This window comes from Botrytis porri (genome assembly GCF_014898465.1).
Source record: "Botrytis porri strain MUCL 3234 chromosome Unknown BPOR_003, whole genome shotgun sequence".
Taxonomy (NCBI): domain Eukaryota; kingdom Fungi; phylum Ascomycota; class Leotiomycetes; order Helotiales; family Sclerotiniaceae; genus Botrytis; species Botrytis porri.
In genome coordinates this window covers 3,178,708-3,199,327 of record NW_024066077.1, presented here as the reverse complement: position 1 = coordinate 3,199,327, position 20,620 = coordinate 3,178,708, and the positions used below count along the sequence as shown (strand labels likewise).

The 20,620-nt window shown below is 39.9% G+C and overlaps 7 protein-coding genes across 7 annotated transcripts; 3 read left to right on the top strand and 4 right to left on the bottom strand.

The window, feature by feature from the left end:
* Nucleotides 1-1,088: 1,088 nt before the first annotated feature.
* EAF01_002960 (uncharacterized protein) lies at nt 1,089-1,723 on the bottom strand (the record flags this gene model as incomplete). Its single annotated transcript, XM_038911214.1, has 2 exons — nt 1,089-1,291; nt 1,492-1,723. The coding sequence occupies 2 exons, from the start codon at nt 1,721-1,723 to the stop codon at nt 1,089-1,091; spliced, it is 435 nt and encodes a 144-aa protein (XP_038774136.1).
* A 1,080-nt stretch (nt 1,724-2,803) lies between these two features.
* Nucleotides 2,804-3,334, top strand: EAF01_002959 (uncharacterized protein; the record flags this gene model as incomplete). Its single annotated transcript, XM_038911213.1, has 1 exon — nt 2,804-3,334. One exon carries the CDS (start codon nt 2,804-2,806, stop codon nt 3,332-3,334), a length of 531 nt encoding a protein of 176 aa, XP_038774135.1.
* A 467-nt stretch (nt 3,335-3,801) lies between these two features.
* Nucleotides 3,802-4,498, bottom strand: EAF01_002958 (uncharacterized protein; the record flags this gene model as incomplete). The annotated part of the gene is made up of 3 exons (XM_038911212.1): nt 3,802-3,911; nt 3,983-4,226; nt 4,307-4,498. The coding sequence occupies 3 exons, from the start codon at nt 4,496-4,498 to the stop codon at nt 3,802-3,804; spliced, it is 546 nt and encodes a 181-aa protein (XP_038774134.1).
* Nucleotides 4,499-5,390: 892 nt separating this feature from the next.
* On the bottom strand, nt 5,391-8,195 carry EAF01_002957 (uncharacterized protein; the record flags this gene model as incomplete). The annotated part of the gene is made up of 1 exon (XM_038911211.1): nt 5,391-8,195. One exon carries the CDS (start codon nt 8,193-8,195, stop codon nt 5,391-5,393), a length of 2,805 nt encoding a protein of 934 aa, XP_038774133.1.
* Nucleotides 8,196-8,638: 443 nt separating this feature from the next.
* Nucleotides 8,639-8,995, top strand: EAF01_002956 (uncharacterized protein; the record flags this gene model as incomplete). Its single annotated transcript, XM_038911210.1, has 2 exons — nt 8,639-8,670; nt 8,761-8,995. 2 exons carry the CDS (start codon nt 8,639-8,641, stop codon nt 8,993-8,995), a joined length of 267 nt encoding a protein of 88 aa, XP_038774132.1.
* Nucleotides 8,996-15,396: 6,401 nt separating this feature from the next.
* EAF01_002955 (uncharacterized protein) lies at nt 15,397-17,214 on the top strand (the record flags this gene model as incomplete). Its single annotated transcript, XM_038911209.1, has 1 exon — nt 15,397-17,214. The coding sequence occupies one exon, from the start codon at nt 15,397-15,399 to the stop codon at nt 17,212-17,214; it is 1,818 nt and encodes a 605-aa protein (XP_038774131.1).
* An 864-nt stretch (nt 17,215-18,078) lies between these two features.
* Nucleotides 18,079-19,846, bottom strand: EAF01_002954 (uncharacterized protein; the record flags this gene model as incomplete). The annotated part of the gene is made up of 2 exons (XM_038911208.1): nt 18,079-19,347; nt 19,562-19,846. The coding sequence occupies 2 exons, from the start codon at nt 19,844-19,846 to the stop codon at nt 18,079-18,081; spliced, it is 1,554 nt and encodes a 517-aa protein (XP_038774130.1).
* Between the last annotated feature and the right edge of the window lie 774 nt (nt 19,847-20,620).

Below are 20,620 nucleotides of genomic sequence, written 5' to 3'. Positions count from 1 at the left end.
TCACAGCGGTTTTTCATCACTAGTAGCCATACCAAGAGGTTTTTGCATGCGCATATATCAAACGATTGAGGTTGTTTATATGATTGGCTGCCAAGTTTCGTGGAGTGGGCCATGCTGTCGCTGCATCGCCGCTTCACTTTCTCACCTCATATGTGTCAGTTGTTTCCTTTCATAAAATTCACTCGTATATCAGACACTAAAAAGTAATGCGGGAAAACTCTGCAAGTACTGCCCGCACCTTGATGGTTAAAGGATTCGAGATATTGAGAACGGGCGATCAACATGGAATATCAAGGAAGCCGGGACAGGATGGGAGATATCAATCTGGTCATGACTGTTTGTATTCAACGTAAGAAGCTTGAATAGCAACCCAGCAGATAAATCATAAGATATTCGCATGTACAAAGATACCTAATATCTGGGTAAGCAAGAACTACGCCTTTGCAGTGAAACAGAACCATGTGCAGGTATCTTGATACCAGTGTTGTGAAAGTAAACATTCCCTCTCCCGAGAACCTTACGAGTGAGCTGAGAGGTTGATATGATCCGTCTTGCGCCTGTCAACTTCTTTCCATGTTTTGAAACCCCAGATTGCACATATCGAAAAGTTCCAGCTCCTCATACCCCGGGACTGTCGTCGGTCTCGCCCAGACCAATCTCCCTACTGAACGCGACATTGCGTCAATTTATCAAAGTAAATGGATAGTAGTCGACGGCCGGATGGCTCTGAGTTTGAGTGAGCAGCTGATACTCAATTGCTATCTTGTTCTTTCCCATCAGGCTCCGCTGTTTCTGCTCCTCAAGCAAGCTGAAGACCGGATCCATATAGGCTGGCCAAGTAAAACCATCACACACTAAGGCGATTATAGTCTCAAGCCCATGAAATCTTTTCAACAAAGTCTCACACATGTCGTGAGCATTAGAAAAAGACGTCAAGCAAACGCGTTTGATGTCATTCCTCTGCGTCATTGATAAGGTGTTTAATACCCTTTGCATGGCATCCATATTATGAAATACGAAAGTATTTTGATCGTGCATATTATATCTTTTCTCTTGGTATATCTGTCGACATACTCGCCAAAGACAAGTCACTGAGAGATTTTTGTAGTAGGCCAGACCTCCTTTGGTGTACTTTCTGTAACGTATACCATTACGTACTTCAACATCGCGCTGAAAATGGTGATAGAGCACCCTAATGGCCTGGGAGGGAGGAGATAGTAGGTCATAGATTTGAGTTCGAATCTCAGGTGGTAAGCGTAGGAAGGGCGAGAACGTTTGATTGTTTGGTATGCTATATATTCTCGCATCAGTAAGTAATACCAAAGGCAAAGACATTTATTCCTTACACTGGCTTGAGTTCCACAGAAAGGCCAGCTTTTCGCCCTCGGCCCCGCCCCCGTTTTTGCTTTAGCTCTCTCTTACCAAAACGTTCATCCTCTCCATCGGCTTCTCGGGTGAATGTACCCAATAATGACCATTCTCGTCACTTACTCGCTCTTCCAGTAGCTGTCAAGCCTGGTGGTAGAACCGTAAACACTTTTCCTGATGCTAAATCTGTACATCTTGTCTCTCCAATCCGTTGACTGGGTACTTCCGTGAGACTAGTGCTTCTAATTGCAGATAAATAGGAGTGATAGGACATGAAAACAGCATTTGATGCTAAATCTGTATAACTTTTCTCTCTGACCCCTTGGTTGGGTGGTCCTGTGGAACTAGTCTTCATGATTGCCGATAGATATCATCGAGGTCGATGTGTTAATGATCGAATTAAAGCAGGGCTTCGATATGGTAAGCTTTTAACATTAGATGTAAGGTTTTTAGGAGATTTCGCGTCGAAACCGAAACAACAAACACTCTCGACTTACATAGTAAGCTTGACTTCACAAAAATGGCAGCGTAGAATAATATACTAACTGAATTATCGGCTGGAATGACTCGTCCAACGGTAAACTTGAGGCTGCTTCGTTCAGTATCCCACACAAGAGTAAATCTAATTCACGTCTGAATCAGATGAGGATTGAAAAGGTGTTCGAATCGGAAATGTGTTAGCTCTTCGGCATACTACATGTTGCAGCCTGGCCATCACATGCCAAGAGTATAGTTGTGTAACATCAACACGCAAGTTTGCTTCCTCGTTTGAAATAAATTAGACGCAAGAGGTGAAGAGTACTGATTAGAGTACAACGTGCCGGGAGGCTGCACACAATTCACATACCCTTGGCATGTGATGGCCGAGTCAATCCAACTCCATTGCTAGTTACTCCTTACTTCAATCCAATGATTGTCAATTGTTCACTATTATATTGAATCGTGATGTTTGAGCCAGATTACTTCATTATTCATGTAGTTGCGCAGCTTGAGACTAATTTAAATATCTACCAGGACGCCTCCACCCGTCGTACCGCAGCTTCGATCAATCCCTGGTTTATTATACAAGTCGAACTCGCAGAGATGAGAGAGTTCAAGGTGTCATCTGTTCGAACAATGTTCTTCGGTCCTCACCATTTCCAATAGATTTTTCCAAGGGAAGACAGAGCCCACCTGTATCTTGGGGCGTAGAGAGGGATCTTATGACTGAGGAAGATGATTCCAATCGTTCAAAAATTCAAATAGGACTGACCCCTGTTCCGCAAAGACTGTGTGAAGCCCATGCCACCTTGTGAGGATTAGCTACTGATACTAGAATAGATTGCGACAGTACGACAAACGGGACACATTTTTTTGCCTCCCACCAGAAGTTCGTAATCAAATTTTAATCTACTCGTACCTACTCCTCAGTAAGTCATGGTAGATTATCAAGCTCATGAACACCGCTAGCTCGAGCAAAATCACATCCGCTCGAGCAATGGACCAGAGGTGGTATTTTTACCAAGAGCAATATCCCGTCACCCGTCTTTGGCTAGCGAACCGACAGTTTACCATGAAACCAAACACATTGGTCAGTCTGGCTGGAGTTGCAACACTTTTGTATTCAAAAATCACTCCATCGCAACAAGATCTGCCAGTCATGTATCTTTGCAGCAGACGAGCTCTATTCAGAACATCAGCTTTGGGACGATCAATTCTGCCAGAGAAGTCCCTGGAGATACCTAGAGCAAGTTTACCGGGCTGGGGCCTGTCATTATTTGTGAACATTGGTCTTCCAGAAGGCCCCATAAAGCAGCTGATAAAAGCATGTAGATTGGCTCTAGGGGCCACGTTCGAATACAGGTTAAATGAGAATATGAACCACGTCTTCCTTCGGAAATGTGCACTCGATACGAGCTTTCGCATCAAAAACTACCAGCTTAGTGGAAAGGAAAAGGAATTATGTTCCACTAAAGACTGGCGTTGAATGGGAGACAAGAGATGATGGCTATCGGCGATTGAACATTCGAAGGTGAAAATTTGAACCACATTATCGCGAACTCAGGAGGAGCTTAGATTTTGGTGATGGGTTATTCTATGGATATGAATAGTGTGCTACACTTCTACTGGACTAATGAGTCTTCACTCGATATTTGCAAGATGAGACTCATTGGATTTTGTTGCCTATCGAAGTATGCTTAGTGTTTATCTTTAATATCAAATTCCATATCGATGCATCTCAATGAAATCTCACCTGTGTTCGGAGTCACACTGTCGGTGTTCGCTCACGACTAGTCTAGGCTTTGAAAACAATTGAAAGTTTTTATACTCGGTCGAGAAGATGAAAAATCCAGTGCTTCAATATTATTCATTCTTGTTCCTCTTTTTAAATCAAATCCAACACTAGTTAAATGCGTATTTTTATTTCCAACAGTACCCTTCACACACCCTGACTTAATCTGTCCCCGAGAAACTAATACTCTGGCTAGTCTTCCCCGCTTGCGCAACATCCAACGCAACATTCGTCGCCAACTTCTTTTGCTGTGTTGCAAGTTCAGTCGCGCCTAATTAATCATTAGCATAATCCTTCAAACCTATTCTCTACCCCCCAAAACATGAAAAGAGAGCAACTCACTCCCAGCATTTCCCTGTGCCGTCTGGATCTGAATCCTCAACACATCCGTCTGTAATTTCAAAACCTTATTCTTGACCTTCCCAACCTGCAACGTAGCACCAGCAGTAGAACTCGCTCCACCTGCAGCATCAATCGCATCGTTGAAACCACCAGTGCTTACTTCAGCATCCTCGGAAATCTTAGCAGCTTTGGTTATTATAGCTAGATCAGCAGCGGAGACACCGGCGAAGTTTGAGGTGTCGATCTAGGGGCTTGTTAGGAACTAGGATTTTTGAAGACGGGAATGGACAAGAGAAAATCCGGGGGGGAGAGGGGGGTGCATACAGGAAATTTGGCATTAACTTCCGCTAGAGCATCTCCGGCTACACCGTCAGAGACTTGGAAAGTACTGTAGTCTCCCGCGGTAAGAACATTAGCACTTGTGGCTTTTGTGGCAGCACGTATGACTGTATCGATTGGTGCTGCGAGAGTTGCTACTGAGAGCGAAAAAAGGATTGCAAGGTTCGAGAATTGCATTTTTAGTATTTATTAAATATTGAAGGCTGGCCTCGAAGTAATTTTATGTATATAGATATAGGGATAAAAGTAAAGATTGAATGAATAGAGTTTAGAAGCGAAACAATCTACAGCACAGCTGAAAAGAATGTATGGATAGTTGGAATAGAACAATAAGTGAGATGGAAACGCAATGGAAAAATGGAAATAGTAGTGAAAGAAAGAAGTGAACTTATAACAAAATCATTGCATGATCACTTCACATCGTCTTATTTCACCAACAGACGAAAACTATTAGATGAACTATCAAGGTAAATTCATCCGAGACATCGGACTGCTTTAGCCAAGCGAGCATGAATGCACCAGTCAAAATTCTCTCATAGAAAACCACTCGCATCACCTTGGCGATGAACTTTAAGAGTTAGGATGAAATGGAAATAGAATGTTACACTGGCACGACTATTAGAGACAGTTGATGTGTGAGATTCCCAATAAGCTCCTGTTTTGACAGGGGGTTTTCAGGCGAAGGGGTTTTGCGAAACCCCATCTTCTCCCCCTGAGATGTTTGGACTACACTATTAACTTTTGACGCTAGCAAAGTTTGAATTTAATCGCAACACTGAAAGCTATTCTGATTCTTTCTTGAGACCTTGGTATTCTTCCACCAATTTGAAATATCGAATTTGTCAACACTATTAAATCCACCAATGTTCGGAAGACACATGAGCATTCCAGAACGGTGAAATAAAATGAGAAAAAACTGATCTCTTTAGCCATTATCATAGTAGACGAGCGCACTTGCATACCTAGCAAACTCATGAGCTCAGAATGATATTTATACAAGATAGGGTATCTAAACATTAAACAGCAAAGGCCAACTGACTAAGCCACAACAACAACTTTATATCCATAATCAATATCTACTCCTCGCCCCACCGCCCTGATTTTCCTTCCATAAACAACAAATACTCTTACTTTCACACCATTTCTTAACCTCTTTCGGAGCCACCTCCCCATCCCAACCAACTTTACCCAATGCTCCCGTATTCAGCCATGATGCTAAATCCTCCAATACAATAGGATCGTAAAGTAGTATTTTTTCATGCCAGCTTGGATTCGAGAGGTCTTGTGACGGCGGTGCACTAGTAATTGCAGTATAAATGTGAGTGAAAAGTTGTGCTTGTTGAGCCTCATCATCTTGATCGTTTTTAGCAGGAGATAATTTCAGAGCTTTGGCAGCTTTTCGAATTTGAGATGGAGATCTTCGTGGTGGTGAAGGTGTCATAGGGTAATCAGAATCGGAGACATCTTCGATGGGTTGTTTTCCCTTCTTCGACTTTTTGGGTGTACGAAGCTCGGAGATGGGGACATCACTGTCCATTTCCGGAATTGCTATTGAACCTGTGATCTTTGGCTTTGGCTTCGCCTTCGATTTCGTAGCTGTAGTATATTTGGTCGATCTTCCACGACCTATTTGAGAGGAAGTGGCAGGTTCGAGTTGAGTGGATGAGCTGGCTGTAGTTTTAGAGATTTCCGATGGCCCCCGAGACGTGATTGGCATGTTACCCTGCAGGACACCTAAGGCCGGACGGTTCTGACTCTCAAAACACTGAACCAACAGATCAATCATCTTTTTACGACTTTTGATTTGTTTGAACTTGTATTTCTGAATTTCTCTGGATAGTTGTGGCGTGGTAAAAGATTCGTAGTCAGGCATCTTAGCGGCGGTAGTTTTTTTAGGTGTACTTTTGATGACGGAAGCCTTGGTATTTTTCTTTCGTGGAGAAGAAGTAGATATATCCTTAGAACAATTCTTAGGTTGAAGAGGGCTCTCCGACAGCTCCGAATTGATGGCCATCTCAATCGGTCCCATTTGCCTCACTGGAACTTGAGTGGAAGGTGGTCGATTATCTTCAATTTCATCAATATCGAACCACTCTTTCTTGGCAGGAGTGATCCATGATGATGAAGGGTTCTGAGAAAGTATTATTCTGTCCGGCTTTGCAACAGGTGTGTGTGCCAAGTCTATCGTCTCGATATCCATCAGATCCCCACGATCATCACGCGCTGCAATGGACCAAAGATTTCGCTTCGCAGCTATTACAGCTTTGGCTCTTTCGGCTATCTTCGTCGGTGGTGAAACAAAAGGATCGTCGTAATCATCCAATTCATTCGATGCTTGCATAGCATCATGCAGGTCGCGTAATAACGAAGGTGAATCCTCTCTAGCTAATTGACTTGAAGTTCCAAATACAAAATCTTGGTTACTAACTTGCTTAAGCGCAGATTCTGGGGAGAGAAGAATCGGTTCTTCTGCGGAGCCCTTCTTTGATTTCGATAATCCTTTCACTGGACTCTTTGACCTTGGTTTTGGGGGTATTTTGAAGCCATCATCTGTGAGTTCTCCAGAGGCTGCATTCGGGAAGTATTGAAGTAACGGCGCAGGCGCATTGCTAGTGGTATCATTATCTTCTGTTGTTGCATAAGCAGAAGTTGCAAGGTCCGTGAGAGTTCTAGCCTTTTTCTTCACAGCTTTCTCCTTTGTAGCTTTTGTACCAAGTGATGTAGGAATATTGGTGTTAACCATCTCGATTAGTTTCCGTTTCCTTGTTGCAGCAGCTCCATTAGGTACACCTGAAGATATCCTCTTCTCAAAACTATTTGCCTCACTACTGCTGAAACCAAAACTTCCCAATAATTCTGTAAATCCTTGATTGGAGCTCGAGCCGCCAGCTTCTGTACTATCGTCATAGTCAACTAGCACATTGTTCGGTTTCGGTGGAGTCCAATTCTTTTTTCTCTTGACCGCCTCAGCTAAACCAAAGCCTTCCTCTGCAAGGATATCTTCGACGACGGGATTAGATGCAAAATGCTTGCTGACTTTATCAGCTTTAGGAGTTTCGATCTTGTCCAGATTGGAGGCATTGGTGGTCTTGGTCACTCTACCCTTAGCCATCTTAGGTTGTACAGTTATGCCCCCGTCCGTTTTCTTAGCTCGTGGTTTCCTTACTGCTTTCTCTTTTGTCACGGATTCACTTCCAGCTTCAACGTCGGTCTTCTTCGCCCTTGGCTTGCGCGGGGCTTTCTCCTTCGCCCCATCACAGGTAACAACATCAGCTTTCTTAGCTCTCGGTTTGCGCGCTTTCTTCTCCACTGCTGCCTTTGGAGAGTTTGGCACAGTTGCAGCCGCATTACCCTCATCCTCTCCTTCTCCAAGATTATCCGCTTTCTTAGCTCTAGATTTTCGCGGTTTCTTTTCCGGAGTTGTCTTCGTACCATCTTCTCCCTCTTCCACAATTGCTTCCACAACTCCCTCTGTTCCATCCTCAACCTTCTTCTTTGTAGTCTTGCGGGGTGCCTTTGTCACTTTCGCAATTGTCCCGTCTTCCTTCTTCGCAGCGGGTTTTCGTGGAGCTTTAGGCTTCGCGGTCTTCTTTTGTTCAATTTCATCATGTTTCATGGTCATCGCTAGTGATCGAGCGGTATCGAATCCTTGCAAAGATCCAGAGGAACCTCTTCGCAATAAAGCTGACGCGCTCGTGAAAGTGGCTGTCGCGTCTAGAGGAATAGATGCAGCACCACTACCTCTTTGAAGGTTGGGCGCGCTCTTTTGCTTAATCATTTCATCTAAAGAAGGTAAAGGTGGTGAAGATACATTGTAAGACACCGATTGTCGTGGCGGCGAAGAGGAAATAATGAAGACATCTGTAGTAGCCATATTGATACCGTTACATGAAGGGACTTTGCGCCAGGCGCGATGTCCTGAAAGCAGAAGGCGCAACACGGCTAATTGAAACTTTCATATGAACATAAGGTGAAAATATTGATAATCGTTGGTGGGCGCAATCTTCACTCCACAGAACCTCGATCTTTGTTTACGAATACGACTAAGCAATTCACGCCACTAGTTTGAAACCTGACTCGAAAAGTGCGCCAAGTCACATGTCGATCGATCTAAGCCCATAATCAATGAGCCACATTGCATCAGCCATAATAACCTTGAATATATGGCACCAATTCAAAAAATCTCTCGCTTACCATAAACCCTCATTTTCCAAGCCCCACGATCAAATTCCAATTTCATTCAACCTCGACGACATCAACGCCAATTCAAGAAATCCCTAAACCTTTCTTCTTCTCACCAACCAACAAGTCGCAAAAATGGAAAACGACAAGGGAGAACTCGTTGATCTGTACGTTTTTACCAATTTTACGATATGCGCTCACAGTTATTGCGTTGGAAGGTCTTGAAAATGGATTCTAATCTTTAATTCTTCATACAGTTACGTTCCACGTAAGTGCAGCGCCACCAACCGTATCATCAAGGCCAAGGACCACGGATCCGTCCAAATCTCCATCGCAAAGGTTGACGAGAACGGACGCGCTACTGGCGAGAACCAAGTTTACGCCCTTTGCGGTTTCATCAGAGCTATGGGAGAGTCCGATGATTCTTTGAACCGATTGGCTCAACGTGATGGTTTGTTGAAGAACGTCTGGAGCGGTCAATCCCAAAGATAAATTCGCACTATTCGGTTGGTTCGGTAGGATTTCCCTCGATTCGATACGATTCCGATATGACAATTGTTTGAATTCGGGACTGATTGGTTTGAATAGATTTGGCAATTTTTCTGGTTGGGATACCTGGGAAGGATGGGGATTGAAGAAATGGAGGACGTACATCAAGTGAAGGAAGAATGAGCTTTATGGCCATCATATGCTGAAATAGTCACTTCACATCTGTGATTACGAATCGACGATACATTCCACATCCAACAAACTCATCTTCTTTTTTGGTGACGGTGATAATGACAGTGTGTGGACCGGATATTTCTCTTAACATGTAGCACCTTTCGCGTTCCATACCGGCTTTTCGAAACTTCTCGGACCACACTTCCAAGTGATACATTTGTTCGAGGAGTCAGATTGCTTTCTTGATGGTTTTCATTAACCCATTTAGCAGGACAAGCCGGAGAATGATATTTACACTGGCCTTCTGATGAGCTGTGACGTTAGAGCATCTCGTTGGAGCACAGATACGGGTCTGACATTTTTGTAGGGGATATTATTTGGATGCCTCTTCTATCACGATTCTTGATGCAATAGAATGGCGAGTGTCTTCTGGTTGTGATTGAAGCTATCAGCAAAATTTGTCATAATTGAAGTGGAGGGAGTTTGGTTCTTGTGAGAGCATTGCTAATATGTATGATTATCATATCTGACAATTTAACCCCAATTGCTAATAGAGGTGCTGCTCAATGACAATTGAATTCTTCGCTTTTTCTTGGATGGTATCATAATTGTCCCTCATAACTGGACCTTCTAGTCATGCCGGGTACATTCGACTGCATTATCCGCCTACCCAGCATACATTAGCATTTGATGTTCAGTACATTCGAAGTTATCTGCTTGATTTCTCTTCCATCTCGACATGTGAGAGATAGGAGAAATTAGTAGCCATAGAAATCAACGCAGAGAAACGTTGGCACGTCATTTCCATTCAACATTCCAATTCCTGAATCTTCTTGTCGCCAAAAAGGAACGGTCAAACTTTTGATACGGGTTCATCTACTTGACTGATAGATTTGTGGAATACATCAAACGTTACGTCCGCAATACGCAGCTGAAATAATATGAAGAACCATTTGTCTTGCGGTTTTTGCTTTTACAATACCATTTTTCATCGTCTAAGACCTTGTTGAATTCTCAACGATGTGCTCGATTGTGAATTTGTGATGAGAGGGATGAAAATGGGGAGGGTGATAATTGTGCAGAGGAGTGAGAATTTGAAGGAAGCCAGTTCCTACAGGATTCTTCCTCGCGATGAGGGATTCGGAGAAAAAGCGTGTGGAAAGAGGGTGAAGGGGAAGAATGCTCTGGGAAGTAGAAAAAAGAATCTCCACTTGACGCTTTACTTATAGCCATGATACCACGAACACGACTCATCCCATAATACATTAATTTGCTGTCTTGAGATTGAGATAGAATTATCTTTTTGTTTCTGGTGCTTACCTAGTCAACAGTTCGCTACCCCCTTCTTACCATAGCCATCGGTATCACATTGCCAAATTTGGGAATTGCACTTTGCTTTATAAACTTTTTGGTATACTTATGGAAGGGACATGATCAATACACCCTAATATATGCGTGAATTCTCATACATACATATACTGCACGAGAACAAGCAAGGGGATAAAGTTTGTGTCTTGAACGTCTGAGATAGAGATTCCCCATGTCCATAAATATGTATACACGATTTGATGTATGCATCTCTGGATGTCGATAATCCATGGGATTGGGGTTTATACACATAGATTAGGTATCTAGGAATCTAAAAGAGGCGAAATTTAAGAGATAGGATTTTGGAGCGCGTGATATTTCGTGGAGTTCATATGGCATATTGTTATATTGTTGTATGGGATGTTTTGCAGTGTAATGGGATGTAGATCTTCGAGGAGAAGAGTAGTTAAGTAAGCCAATCTGTAATTAGATGTCAACTTCTATTATTCTTCATTTTCTTATTTTCTCGAGTCTCAAGGGACTGTGGAGTGGTCTAGTAAAGCGAATACACAGATTGGGCAGGCCTTGTAGCTTTGATTAACTGGATGATGTTGAATAATGAATGTAAAGCGAGCAAGCGATAGATCTGTTGAGATTCACGTGAAATGATATCTAATTGTGATGAAGATATGACCTGGAGACGTCGAGAAAGAAGAGTTGTGATTAAGGAAAATTTATATGAAAGAGTACTGAGACTTAGGGTGCGTTCGGATCACTTATTTTAAATTATTTCGAATTATTAACGTGGTTTATTATCGAGTAGCCTATATTATCAAGTGGTTCATTTTCATTTCAATTTATATCTGTCTTTTTCAATATATATTTTATCAATAATCTATAATAAATTCGAATAATTAAGAAGCTTGTATACTCTTTGTTATTAAAGCTATTTATAAAGATAAAAAATTAAGTATTTGAAAGGTTGTTATATTTTATAATATTTTTTGTACAATTTTTCGATATAAAATGGAAGGTTTACTTTTTTGTATAAAAACTTAAGTGAATTGTTATAAGATTATAGAATTAAAAGAAGAGGTGATTGTTTAATATATATTTGATATAGATTTAAAAGGATTTCTATTTAAATTAAAGAATATAGAAGATATAACGAATAATATTCTCAAATCGAGGGGTACAAAATATATTGAGAAGTTTTAAGTGTATTAATTTATATAATGTTGAATTGAATTAAAGATGTATTTTAATTATATTTATAATTTTCAAAGAGTTTTTTATAAGGATTCTAAGCTTTTTGAAGAGTGGTTTTGATTAGTTGTAAATATATAAACGAAATATAATATTTTGAATAAAGATTTCTATAATTTTGATGAAACAGGCTTTATAATAGGGATTATATATGTAATAATAATAATAACTGTTGGAAGTTGTGGCACGTGCTCTAAGCTACTGTGCATATATCACTTCCACTTCGTAGTTAGATTTTACCTTAGTACAATTAATCTACATAGTCAATAATACATGCATTCCACTGGCCTGCTCCTTTATTGTGAACAATAACTAATATTAAACAAAATGATAGAAGCAAGATAATATAATCAGATAATTGAGAATGAACTATAATAATAATATACGGAAATGAAAAGGGTGAAATTATTCTCTTATTTCTAATAATTCAAGAATAAGTTTATCTTTTTAATTAGTATATCAAAATGAATCTTCCTATAGAATGAGCTATTAAACCTATATCTAATAAGTGAACAAATAATGAGACAAATTTAGAATGATTGAAACACTTCAATAAGTATACTAAAAATCAAAGAAAGAGTAAATATCGAATATTAATACTAAATAAATATAAAAGTTATAAATTAATAGCTTTTTAAATATACTATAAAGAGAATAATATTATATATTTATATTTACTATTATATTTAAATCATTTAATTCAATCACTTAATATTAACTGTTTTAGTAATCTAAAATGTTCATATAATAATCAAATTGATGGATTTATTAAAGTATATATTAATTATATTTTAAAGGTTGAATTCTTTATAGCTTTTAAAGTTGTATATAAGAAATTAATTATTTTTTAGAATATGAAATCAAGATTCCAAAGAACAGGTTTAATCTTATTTAATTCTGAAACTGTATTCTCGAAATTAGATATTTAAATTTATATATTTAATCTTTCCTTTTTCGATTTAAATCAATAAATCTCTTAAACCCTTTATAACTTAATAAAAACTCTTTTTCAATTAATATTAATTAAATCTTGAATAACTTGTTATTAATTAAGCTCTTTTATATTTATATTCGAAATTGTATTAGTTTTAGTTAAGGGTATAAAGAGATGTTACAACGGATTAGTAACAGGCTGTAGAATCACTGACTTATAGGCTATAATGGTATTATAGGCCTCAGTGATTCAGCTGCAGTATACCGGGGGACACTAGGCACCCAAGGAAAGCCTCAGGCATGTATATAGTATTAGTTATAGAATACACTGAATCATAGGACATGGTTCCTAGGACAGTAGGGTCCTAAGAAGAATAAGCAATACAGGACACAGTAAGCAAGAGAGGTCTTGCTAGGATTAGTAAGCTCCCAAGGGATTAGCCCTAGGACAGGAAATAAGACAGGACGACAAGACTCACGGGACTAGTATCACGTGATGGACCATCCCATCAGTCCCACCGATTATTATCAATGGGATCAGTGGGATCCCACTACGCCCACTACTCTCAGTGAGTGGGATCGATGGGATCGCAGAGTGCAAAGGTCTATATAAGGGAAAGGGTTTCTTTACATGTAGAGCTTCGTGCTCAAGAACAATCATTAGTTTCATTACTATAGTTACGAGAATTGCAACCAGTTACAACCTTATTGAATTCCTACTTGAAGTCTAGTCTAAACCACCTCGAGAGATCTCTAGACACTTCCACGTGACCCTAGAGGCAGCTCCCGTAACAAGAGATTAGCTTATAAGATTATACTTTTAAGTGTAGAGAATGATATATTTTGAATAGTAAATAAGATATTAAGTAAATATTGATATATAATTTTTTTTTAATTATATTAAGGAGAAGTGTTTATTAAATAAAAGGCTTTTGATATATTATTTTAGTAAAAGGTTGATATTTAGATTCAATATAATGAATATTAAAAAGAGAGGAATTCTAATAAGGAAGTATCTTCTAATTGATATTGTAGTAAATACGAAAAGACAGAATATAATATAAGAATCTATCAAAATAATATAATAGATCCTAAATTATTAGATTCTTAATAGTTTTAATTAATTGATTTAATTATTGTTGAATAATATAGATTTGAAAGTATAAATTGAGATGAAAATGAGCTACTTAATGATATAGGCCACTCTATAATAAACCATGTTAGACCTAAATTATTTAGTAAATAATACTAAATAAAATCAAATAATAGCTTTACTAAACACTTGAGATTGTGAAATAAATTATTAGGAATTATTTAATAAATAATTATGTTTATTGAATGCTTAAAACGATGAAATAATTTCTAATAATTTACTTAATAAATAATTTTTAAAATAATAAATTCTTTCAAAATCCTCATATATCTATCAAATAAATTATAAAGCAGCTTCTTAGAGTATTAAAAAAAGTGTTTAATAAATCTTCAATAAATCTTTATTATCATCCACCCCTATCATTTTTCAACGTTATTCAAATATATTTAATACTACTCAAATATATTAGTCTGAATACCCTTGCCGTTTTAATATTATTAAAGATTTCATTAAATAAATCAAAAATCGATCCGAACGCACCCTTAGTGTTGAGGCTATACCCTTCATGGGTTGATTTGGTGGATTACGTTTGTTGATTGAGATAATTGAGATTTATAGTGGATTAGATGATTTTGTGTAGGGGAATTAAGCTCATGTTGTATAGGTAATGTACGCGAAAGCGCGAGGGCGGGGCAGACAGGAGGGAAAGTTGGGAAAGGGGAGAACGGGTATTGATACTTGTGTACTATTTATAAATGTATATAGAAATCTAGACAGCAATTGAATCTTTGATGATAGGTATCTAGAATAACTGTACATGTTGGGAGCTCCATGATATATGTATGTATTCATCTTCCTTATTCTCCTCGGCTGCTATTCACTATCTACTACTGCTCCGAGTACACTGTCTAATAATTTCTTATCCTCAATATGTGAGATAGTATACAGTTTAGCTTAACCGTAGCATATATATTTCGATTTAGTTCTAAAGAGTATTGATTCTATAGATATATATACATGAGTAGAATCTTAATTCTTCTTTAGGACTAAAAGTAGTAAGGCATACAATTTATATATGATCAAAAATAAAAAGATACAATAGATGTTAATCTAATCTTTACATGATATATATCTACCTAAATAAAAAATGAGGATGTATTTCTCCATCAATACACAAGCAAATATCATAATGTGAGACCAAAAACCGTTCTCTATCAACTACCTACCGAACTCTTCCCCTGCATTTAGATCGACGCTAGCTAAGGATAATCCATCGCTTATCTACGTACTGTCGCCAAGTCTTTATTCCGATTGTCAGCATAGTGACGTCTTTGACCTTGGATCGAGAAAGTACGCGCTGGTCGCGTTGAATCTCGTGTTCGTAAAAACTCCTTTTTTCTTTCTTTATTATGTTGATTCGATAACTCCCTTGTATATATACATCTGCGGCTCCTTTGGAAAAAGTAAGGAAAATTTAATGTTTTTTCTTTCTATTGCTAGAAATCTATTATTGAAGCAATTACCATCAAGGGTAACCTCTTCACAACAAACTCTTCTCCCTCTCCCTCAATTCTGCGCAAAACAACAAATACTGCATCGAAACGGCATCTCTACCTCTCAAATCCTCAACATGTCGACGAGAAAATCAACCGCCGCCGCATCCGCAAAACGTAAGGCTAGTTCTACTCCCGAACCCATTTCTCATCTCAATGGCACCAAAAAGAAAGCAAAAGTCGGCGACGACGACCACGATTTATCTGAACTTCGACAACCGCATCACAGCGCCAAAGAAGCAGAAGAAAATGGCATTGTCTTGAGGAAATATTATCCCCATGAAATGTGCAACCCGCGCGCCATCGCATATAATAATAATGAATTGGAGAGGCCAATTGAGGCATTACATACTGCGCTTGCGGAGACGGAAAAGGAGAGGAAGGGAATGGATAAGGCAGGGGAATGTGTGGTTCACTGGTTTAAGTGTGATTTGAGAACGAAGGATAATACGGCATTGTGGATGGCGAGTCAAAAGGCGAAAAAGTTGGGGGTTCCTCTGGTGACAATGTATATTGTTAGTCCTGAGGATTTCGAGGCACACTTGACGGCGCCGGTTCGAGTGGATTTTATTCTAAGGACGTTGGAAATTTTGAAGAAGGATTTGGCGAAATTGGATATTCCGCTTTATGTTGAGACGATCGAAAAGAGAAAGAAGGTCGAGGGCAGGATTCTGGAACTGATGGGAGAATGGGGATGTTCACATCTCTATGCGAATATGGAATATGAAGTTGATGAATTGAGACGAGAAGCTAGAATGGTGAGAGCTTGTGTGGAAAAGGGTATTTGTATGGATGTCATACATGATACATGTGTGGTTCGTCCAGGAGATTTGAAGAGTGGACAAGGAAAACAATATGCGGTTTATTCTCCTTGGTTTAAAGCATGGGTGGCTCATGTTCATGAGAATTCGGATCTCCTCGAGCTTTTTGATGCGCCGGAAAAAAATCCTTCTAGTGCGCGCAAAACTTTTGCAAAGCTATTCGAAACGGAAATTCCAGATGCACCAAAGAATAAGTCTTTGACCGCTGAAGAAAAGGAACGATTCCGATCCATGTGGCCAGCAGGTGAACATGCAGCCCACGAACGACTCTTGAAATTCGCGGATGAAAAAATAAATAAATATGGAGATCATCGAAACTTTCCCTCCTTAAACTCTACCTCATCCCTCTCCGTCCATTTCGCCTCCGGAACCCTCTCTTCCCGAACCGCCATCCGCACCGCGCGCGATCACAACAATACCAAGAAACTCAATGCCGGGTACCAAGGAATCCAAACCTGGATCTCCGAAGTCGCCTGGAGAGATTTCTACAAGCACGTTTTAGTCCACTGGCCCTTCGTCTGCATGAACAAACCCTTCAAACCCGAATACACCAACATCGAATGGGAATACAACGCTGCCCATTTCAAAGCCTGGACGGAAGGTAAAACCGGGTATCCGATCGTCGACGCCGCCATGCGCCAACTGAATCATTGCGGCTACATGCACAATCGCAGCCGGATGATCGTAGGTTCTTTTCTGGCCAAACATCTCCTCCTCGATTGGAGAATGGGCGAGAGATATTTCATGGAACATCTGATTGATGGGGATTTTGCGAGTAATAATGGAGGATGGGGATTCTGCGCTAGCACGGGTGTAGATCCGCAACCGTACTTTCGTATCTTCAACCCCCTGTTGCAGAGTGAGAAATTTGACGCAGAGGGTGAGTATATACGGAAATGGGTAGAGGAGTTGAGGGGGGTGAAGGGAAAAGCGATTCATGAACCGTATGGGGATAAAGAGGCGGCGAAGACGGCGAGGAAAATGGGGTATCCCGAGAGGATTGTGGAACATAAGGTCAGTAGGGAGAGGTGTTTGAAGAGGTATAAAGAGGGATTGGGGAGGGCGAGTGCGTAGGTAGGGTATGGGTGTTGGTAATAGTGTTAGGGTCGATTGGAAGTTGTACAATCAGGGAGATGCAGTTTGGGGGTACCTAGTAATGAATGAAAATTTTAACAAAGTTAATAAAAATACAATGTCATCCCCATCCCCATCCCCTTTTCCAAATTCGAATCCCACATGCTAATGCTAAACCCAAAATTTTAAACTCGAGCGTAGCGAGCTAAAGGGGGTTTGGGGGCTTGCCCCCATGATGAAGAAATGAAGAAATGAATAACAAGTGAGAGAACACAATCAATAATGAATAAACACAATGAATAATAAATAAACACATAGCTTGAATAATAAGAATAAGAATAGTATACAGATAGCGTGGATAGTGCAGACATAAATGATTAGATATTTCATTATCCAGGGGTTTTTAAAAATGAGAATTCGATGGATGGATGGATGAATGAATGGGTGATGAATGGATAATAATAAATGGAGAATGTCTACATCTACTCGAGTAGGTGGGTAGGTAAAATACCTAGAGAGGTAGGAGGTATATGGAATCATCAAAATCACAAGTTACAATCAAAGGCGGTATTCGAGAGAAAAAAGTATCGGTATTTGCTCGTTTAACTAGCTAGTACCTAACCTACTCTGTGTCTACCTACAAACTACCTAGATAGGTAGGTACCTGTTATAAAAAAGCTCGCTCGCATACAAATTGCAAAGATGCAAAAAGGCCAATCCAGCCCAAACAAACAAACATACCAACCTAACCCCATCCATCCAAGGCATGCTATGCAATGCAATATATTAAAACCCCTGAATCCGTGCCCATTCATCATCTCATCTCATCTCATCCCATCACGTCAGATTTCCCTCAACTATAGATCACACACCAAAAACCCCCTTGACTCTCCTCACCAATTCCCTCCCCATTTCATTTCTCCCCTCTCTCGTCCTGCCCACCGCATCTCGATTCTCATATGCTCTCCTCAAAAGATATTTCATACACTCGCCTGTCGTTCCCCAAGTCAAATACTTATACGCCTTTGGAATATCCGTTTTCAGATGCAATTGATCTTTCCCTCCTTTCGTTCCCCCAATCAATTCATTAATTCCTCCATGAACCGTAACTTTTGCATCCTGAGCATGTGAAGAGTTCATCGATTCGGCCAATTTGCCCTCGGCGACAAGTTCGCAGGATACTTCATCTGCCATGCCTTGTAATTGTGCGTAACATAATTCGATTCTCTCTTCGCCCTTCTCAGCCTGTTCGGTACGAATGACTTGTGCCTTTCTAACTGATTCCAAATTATGACCTGCGAGCGCCAAATCCACAGCTTGGAATGTTCTTTCTCCATTCTCCGGTTTCAATATCGAATTAGGAGATTGACGAATCAATGCCTCAGCAATGCCATCATAACATTCATCTGTTTCTCGCTTGGTATCGTGAATTAATTCGCGAGGATCCGAACCCATATATGCGCCTCGAACCAATTTAACTCCGAGGGTGAAGTTTTCCTTTTGCGCAATAGCCATGTGGTTTGCGACGACTTGAGGACAGGCTTTGAGATATGCTTGATAAGTACCATAGATGACTGCTCCTCCTTTGCCGGGTTTATTATATCTCTTCATATATTTCAATGTCCAAAGATCAATCCCCGCTTGTACAGCAGCATGTTCCGCATCAAAAGCTAATTTGACACCTCGTTCTGCACCCAAAGCACAAATATCATCGATAGCTTGCTTAAGTGTATCATGACAAACTCCCTTTGCCTCTAAAGCTTGTAGAGCTAAACTTCCCGCTCCAGTAACCTTGATGGAAACGAAATCTCCCGGACCAGCTAATCGAACAGTAGCCAAAGTACCTTCAGCCCAAGGTAAAACTTCATCCTTGACACATTTTTCCACATCGATGTTTGCACCTGGAGATTTCTCAACTTCTCTTGCATAACAGAGAAAAACCCCCTTGAAACCAAGATCTTTGATTGCGCGAACCGTCTTTTGAACTTCAGCATGGGTTTCACCTGCACAAAATTGTTTGTAAAAGGTATTTTTGAGGAAGAATCGTAAAATGGGATTGCGATCGGGTGATAAGATGGGATTTTGAGAATGGGCGAGGATGGTCATTATTTTGAGGGATGGAGCGAGAAGTAACTATGATTAAGAGATGGAATGGTTAGTGAAAGTTTGATACGTAGGTATAATTGAAATAAGTAGTAAAAAGAAAACAAAAACAGATCAAAATCATTAAATATAAATGACGCTCCACTGGCCCTCCGGGGGCCACTGCCGTGGAGGCTTTTTCGCTTCGCTCTAGAATTAAAGGGGAATATTTAAAGTACTTAGTAGATAGATAAGACAGGCTTACAGGAGAAGAAGAAATCGTATTGATAACCAAAGATCTTACAACATTACTCAGAGGTAATATGGAAAGCGGACTAAGCTTCGGCACCGTAGCTGATTTAGATGTTGAATTCGTATTGGATTGTAAAGGATGAAGAACATCCGTAGTAGCAGAAGCAGAAGTGGGATTTCCAGTATAAGTAGATTGAAGAGGTGATGTTCTAGAAGATAATGTTCTGTAATGTGAAGGCGCAATTAGGAATGGTCTTTGAGAACATCGTAATGCTTTCCGTGATATTAGATTCGACATGATGGGAAAGGTGGAGGAGTTGGGAAGACGATAGGTAGACAGATGAATAAATAAATAGACAAATGAATGTTAAACAAATACGGCCTTATGTTTCTCTTGCTGTTGTTCGGTTCCTGTGTTGCGCAATGAATACTGACTGATTGCGAAGGACTGATATGTACCAACAAACAGGAATGAAGGGAAAGAAGAATAGAGAAGGAAATCAGGAGTAGATGAGAGGAATTTAAATAGGAAAAGGGAACTTGGGAAATAAGAAACAAGTCCAAAAGAAGAAGAAGAAGAAGAAGAAGAAGAAGAAGAAGAAGAAGAAGATATCCAACCAGCGAAATCGGAGTTGTGAGTGAATAGTAAAGTACGGTACGGTATCAATCGTCTAATCCAACATACAACCAAGAGACGAGAAATGGATGAAGCTTATCGATAACTCCCATCCATCCAACATGCCGTCGACAACCATCAGATCCAAGCTTATCGTCAGTATATCAGGTTATCCACTTTGAAAATGAATCGAGATGATTGGTTGGATGGACTTTCTTTAAACGCTTCAGATAGTTGGGGGAATTCTACAACCGATGGAAACCGAATCGATGGTGCTTGGATGTCGGTGATATGGTGATGTGGTGATATGGGATAAGAGGGACTACTAATAAACTAATAACTAAACTAACAAAAAACTATTCGAATGTTGATGTCGATATAATTCAACTGTTAACTATATATTGGAGATCAATATGATATGTTGAATACTCAAAAAATGATACGAGGATGGGAGAG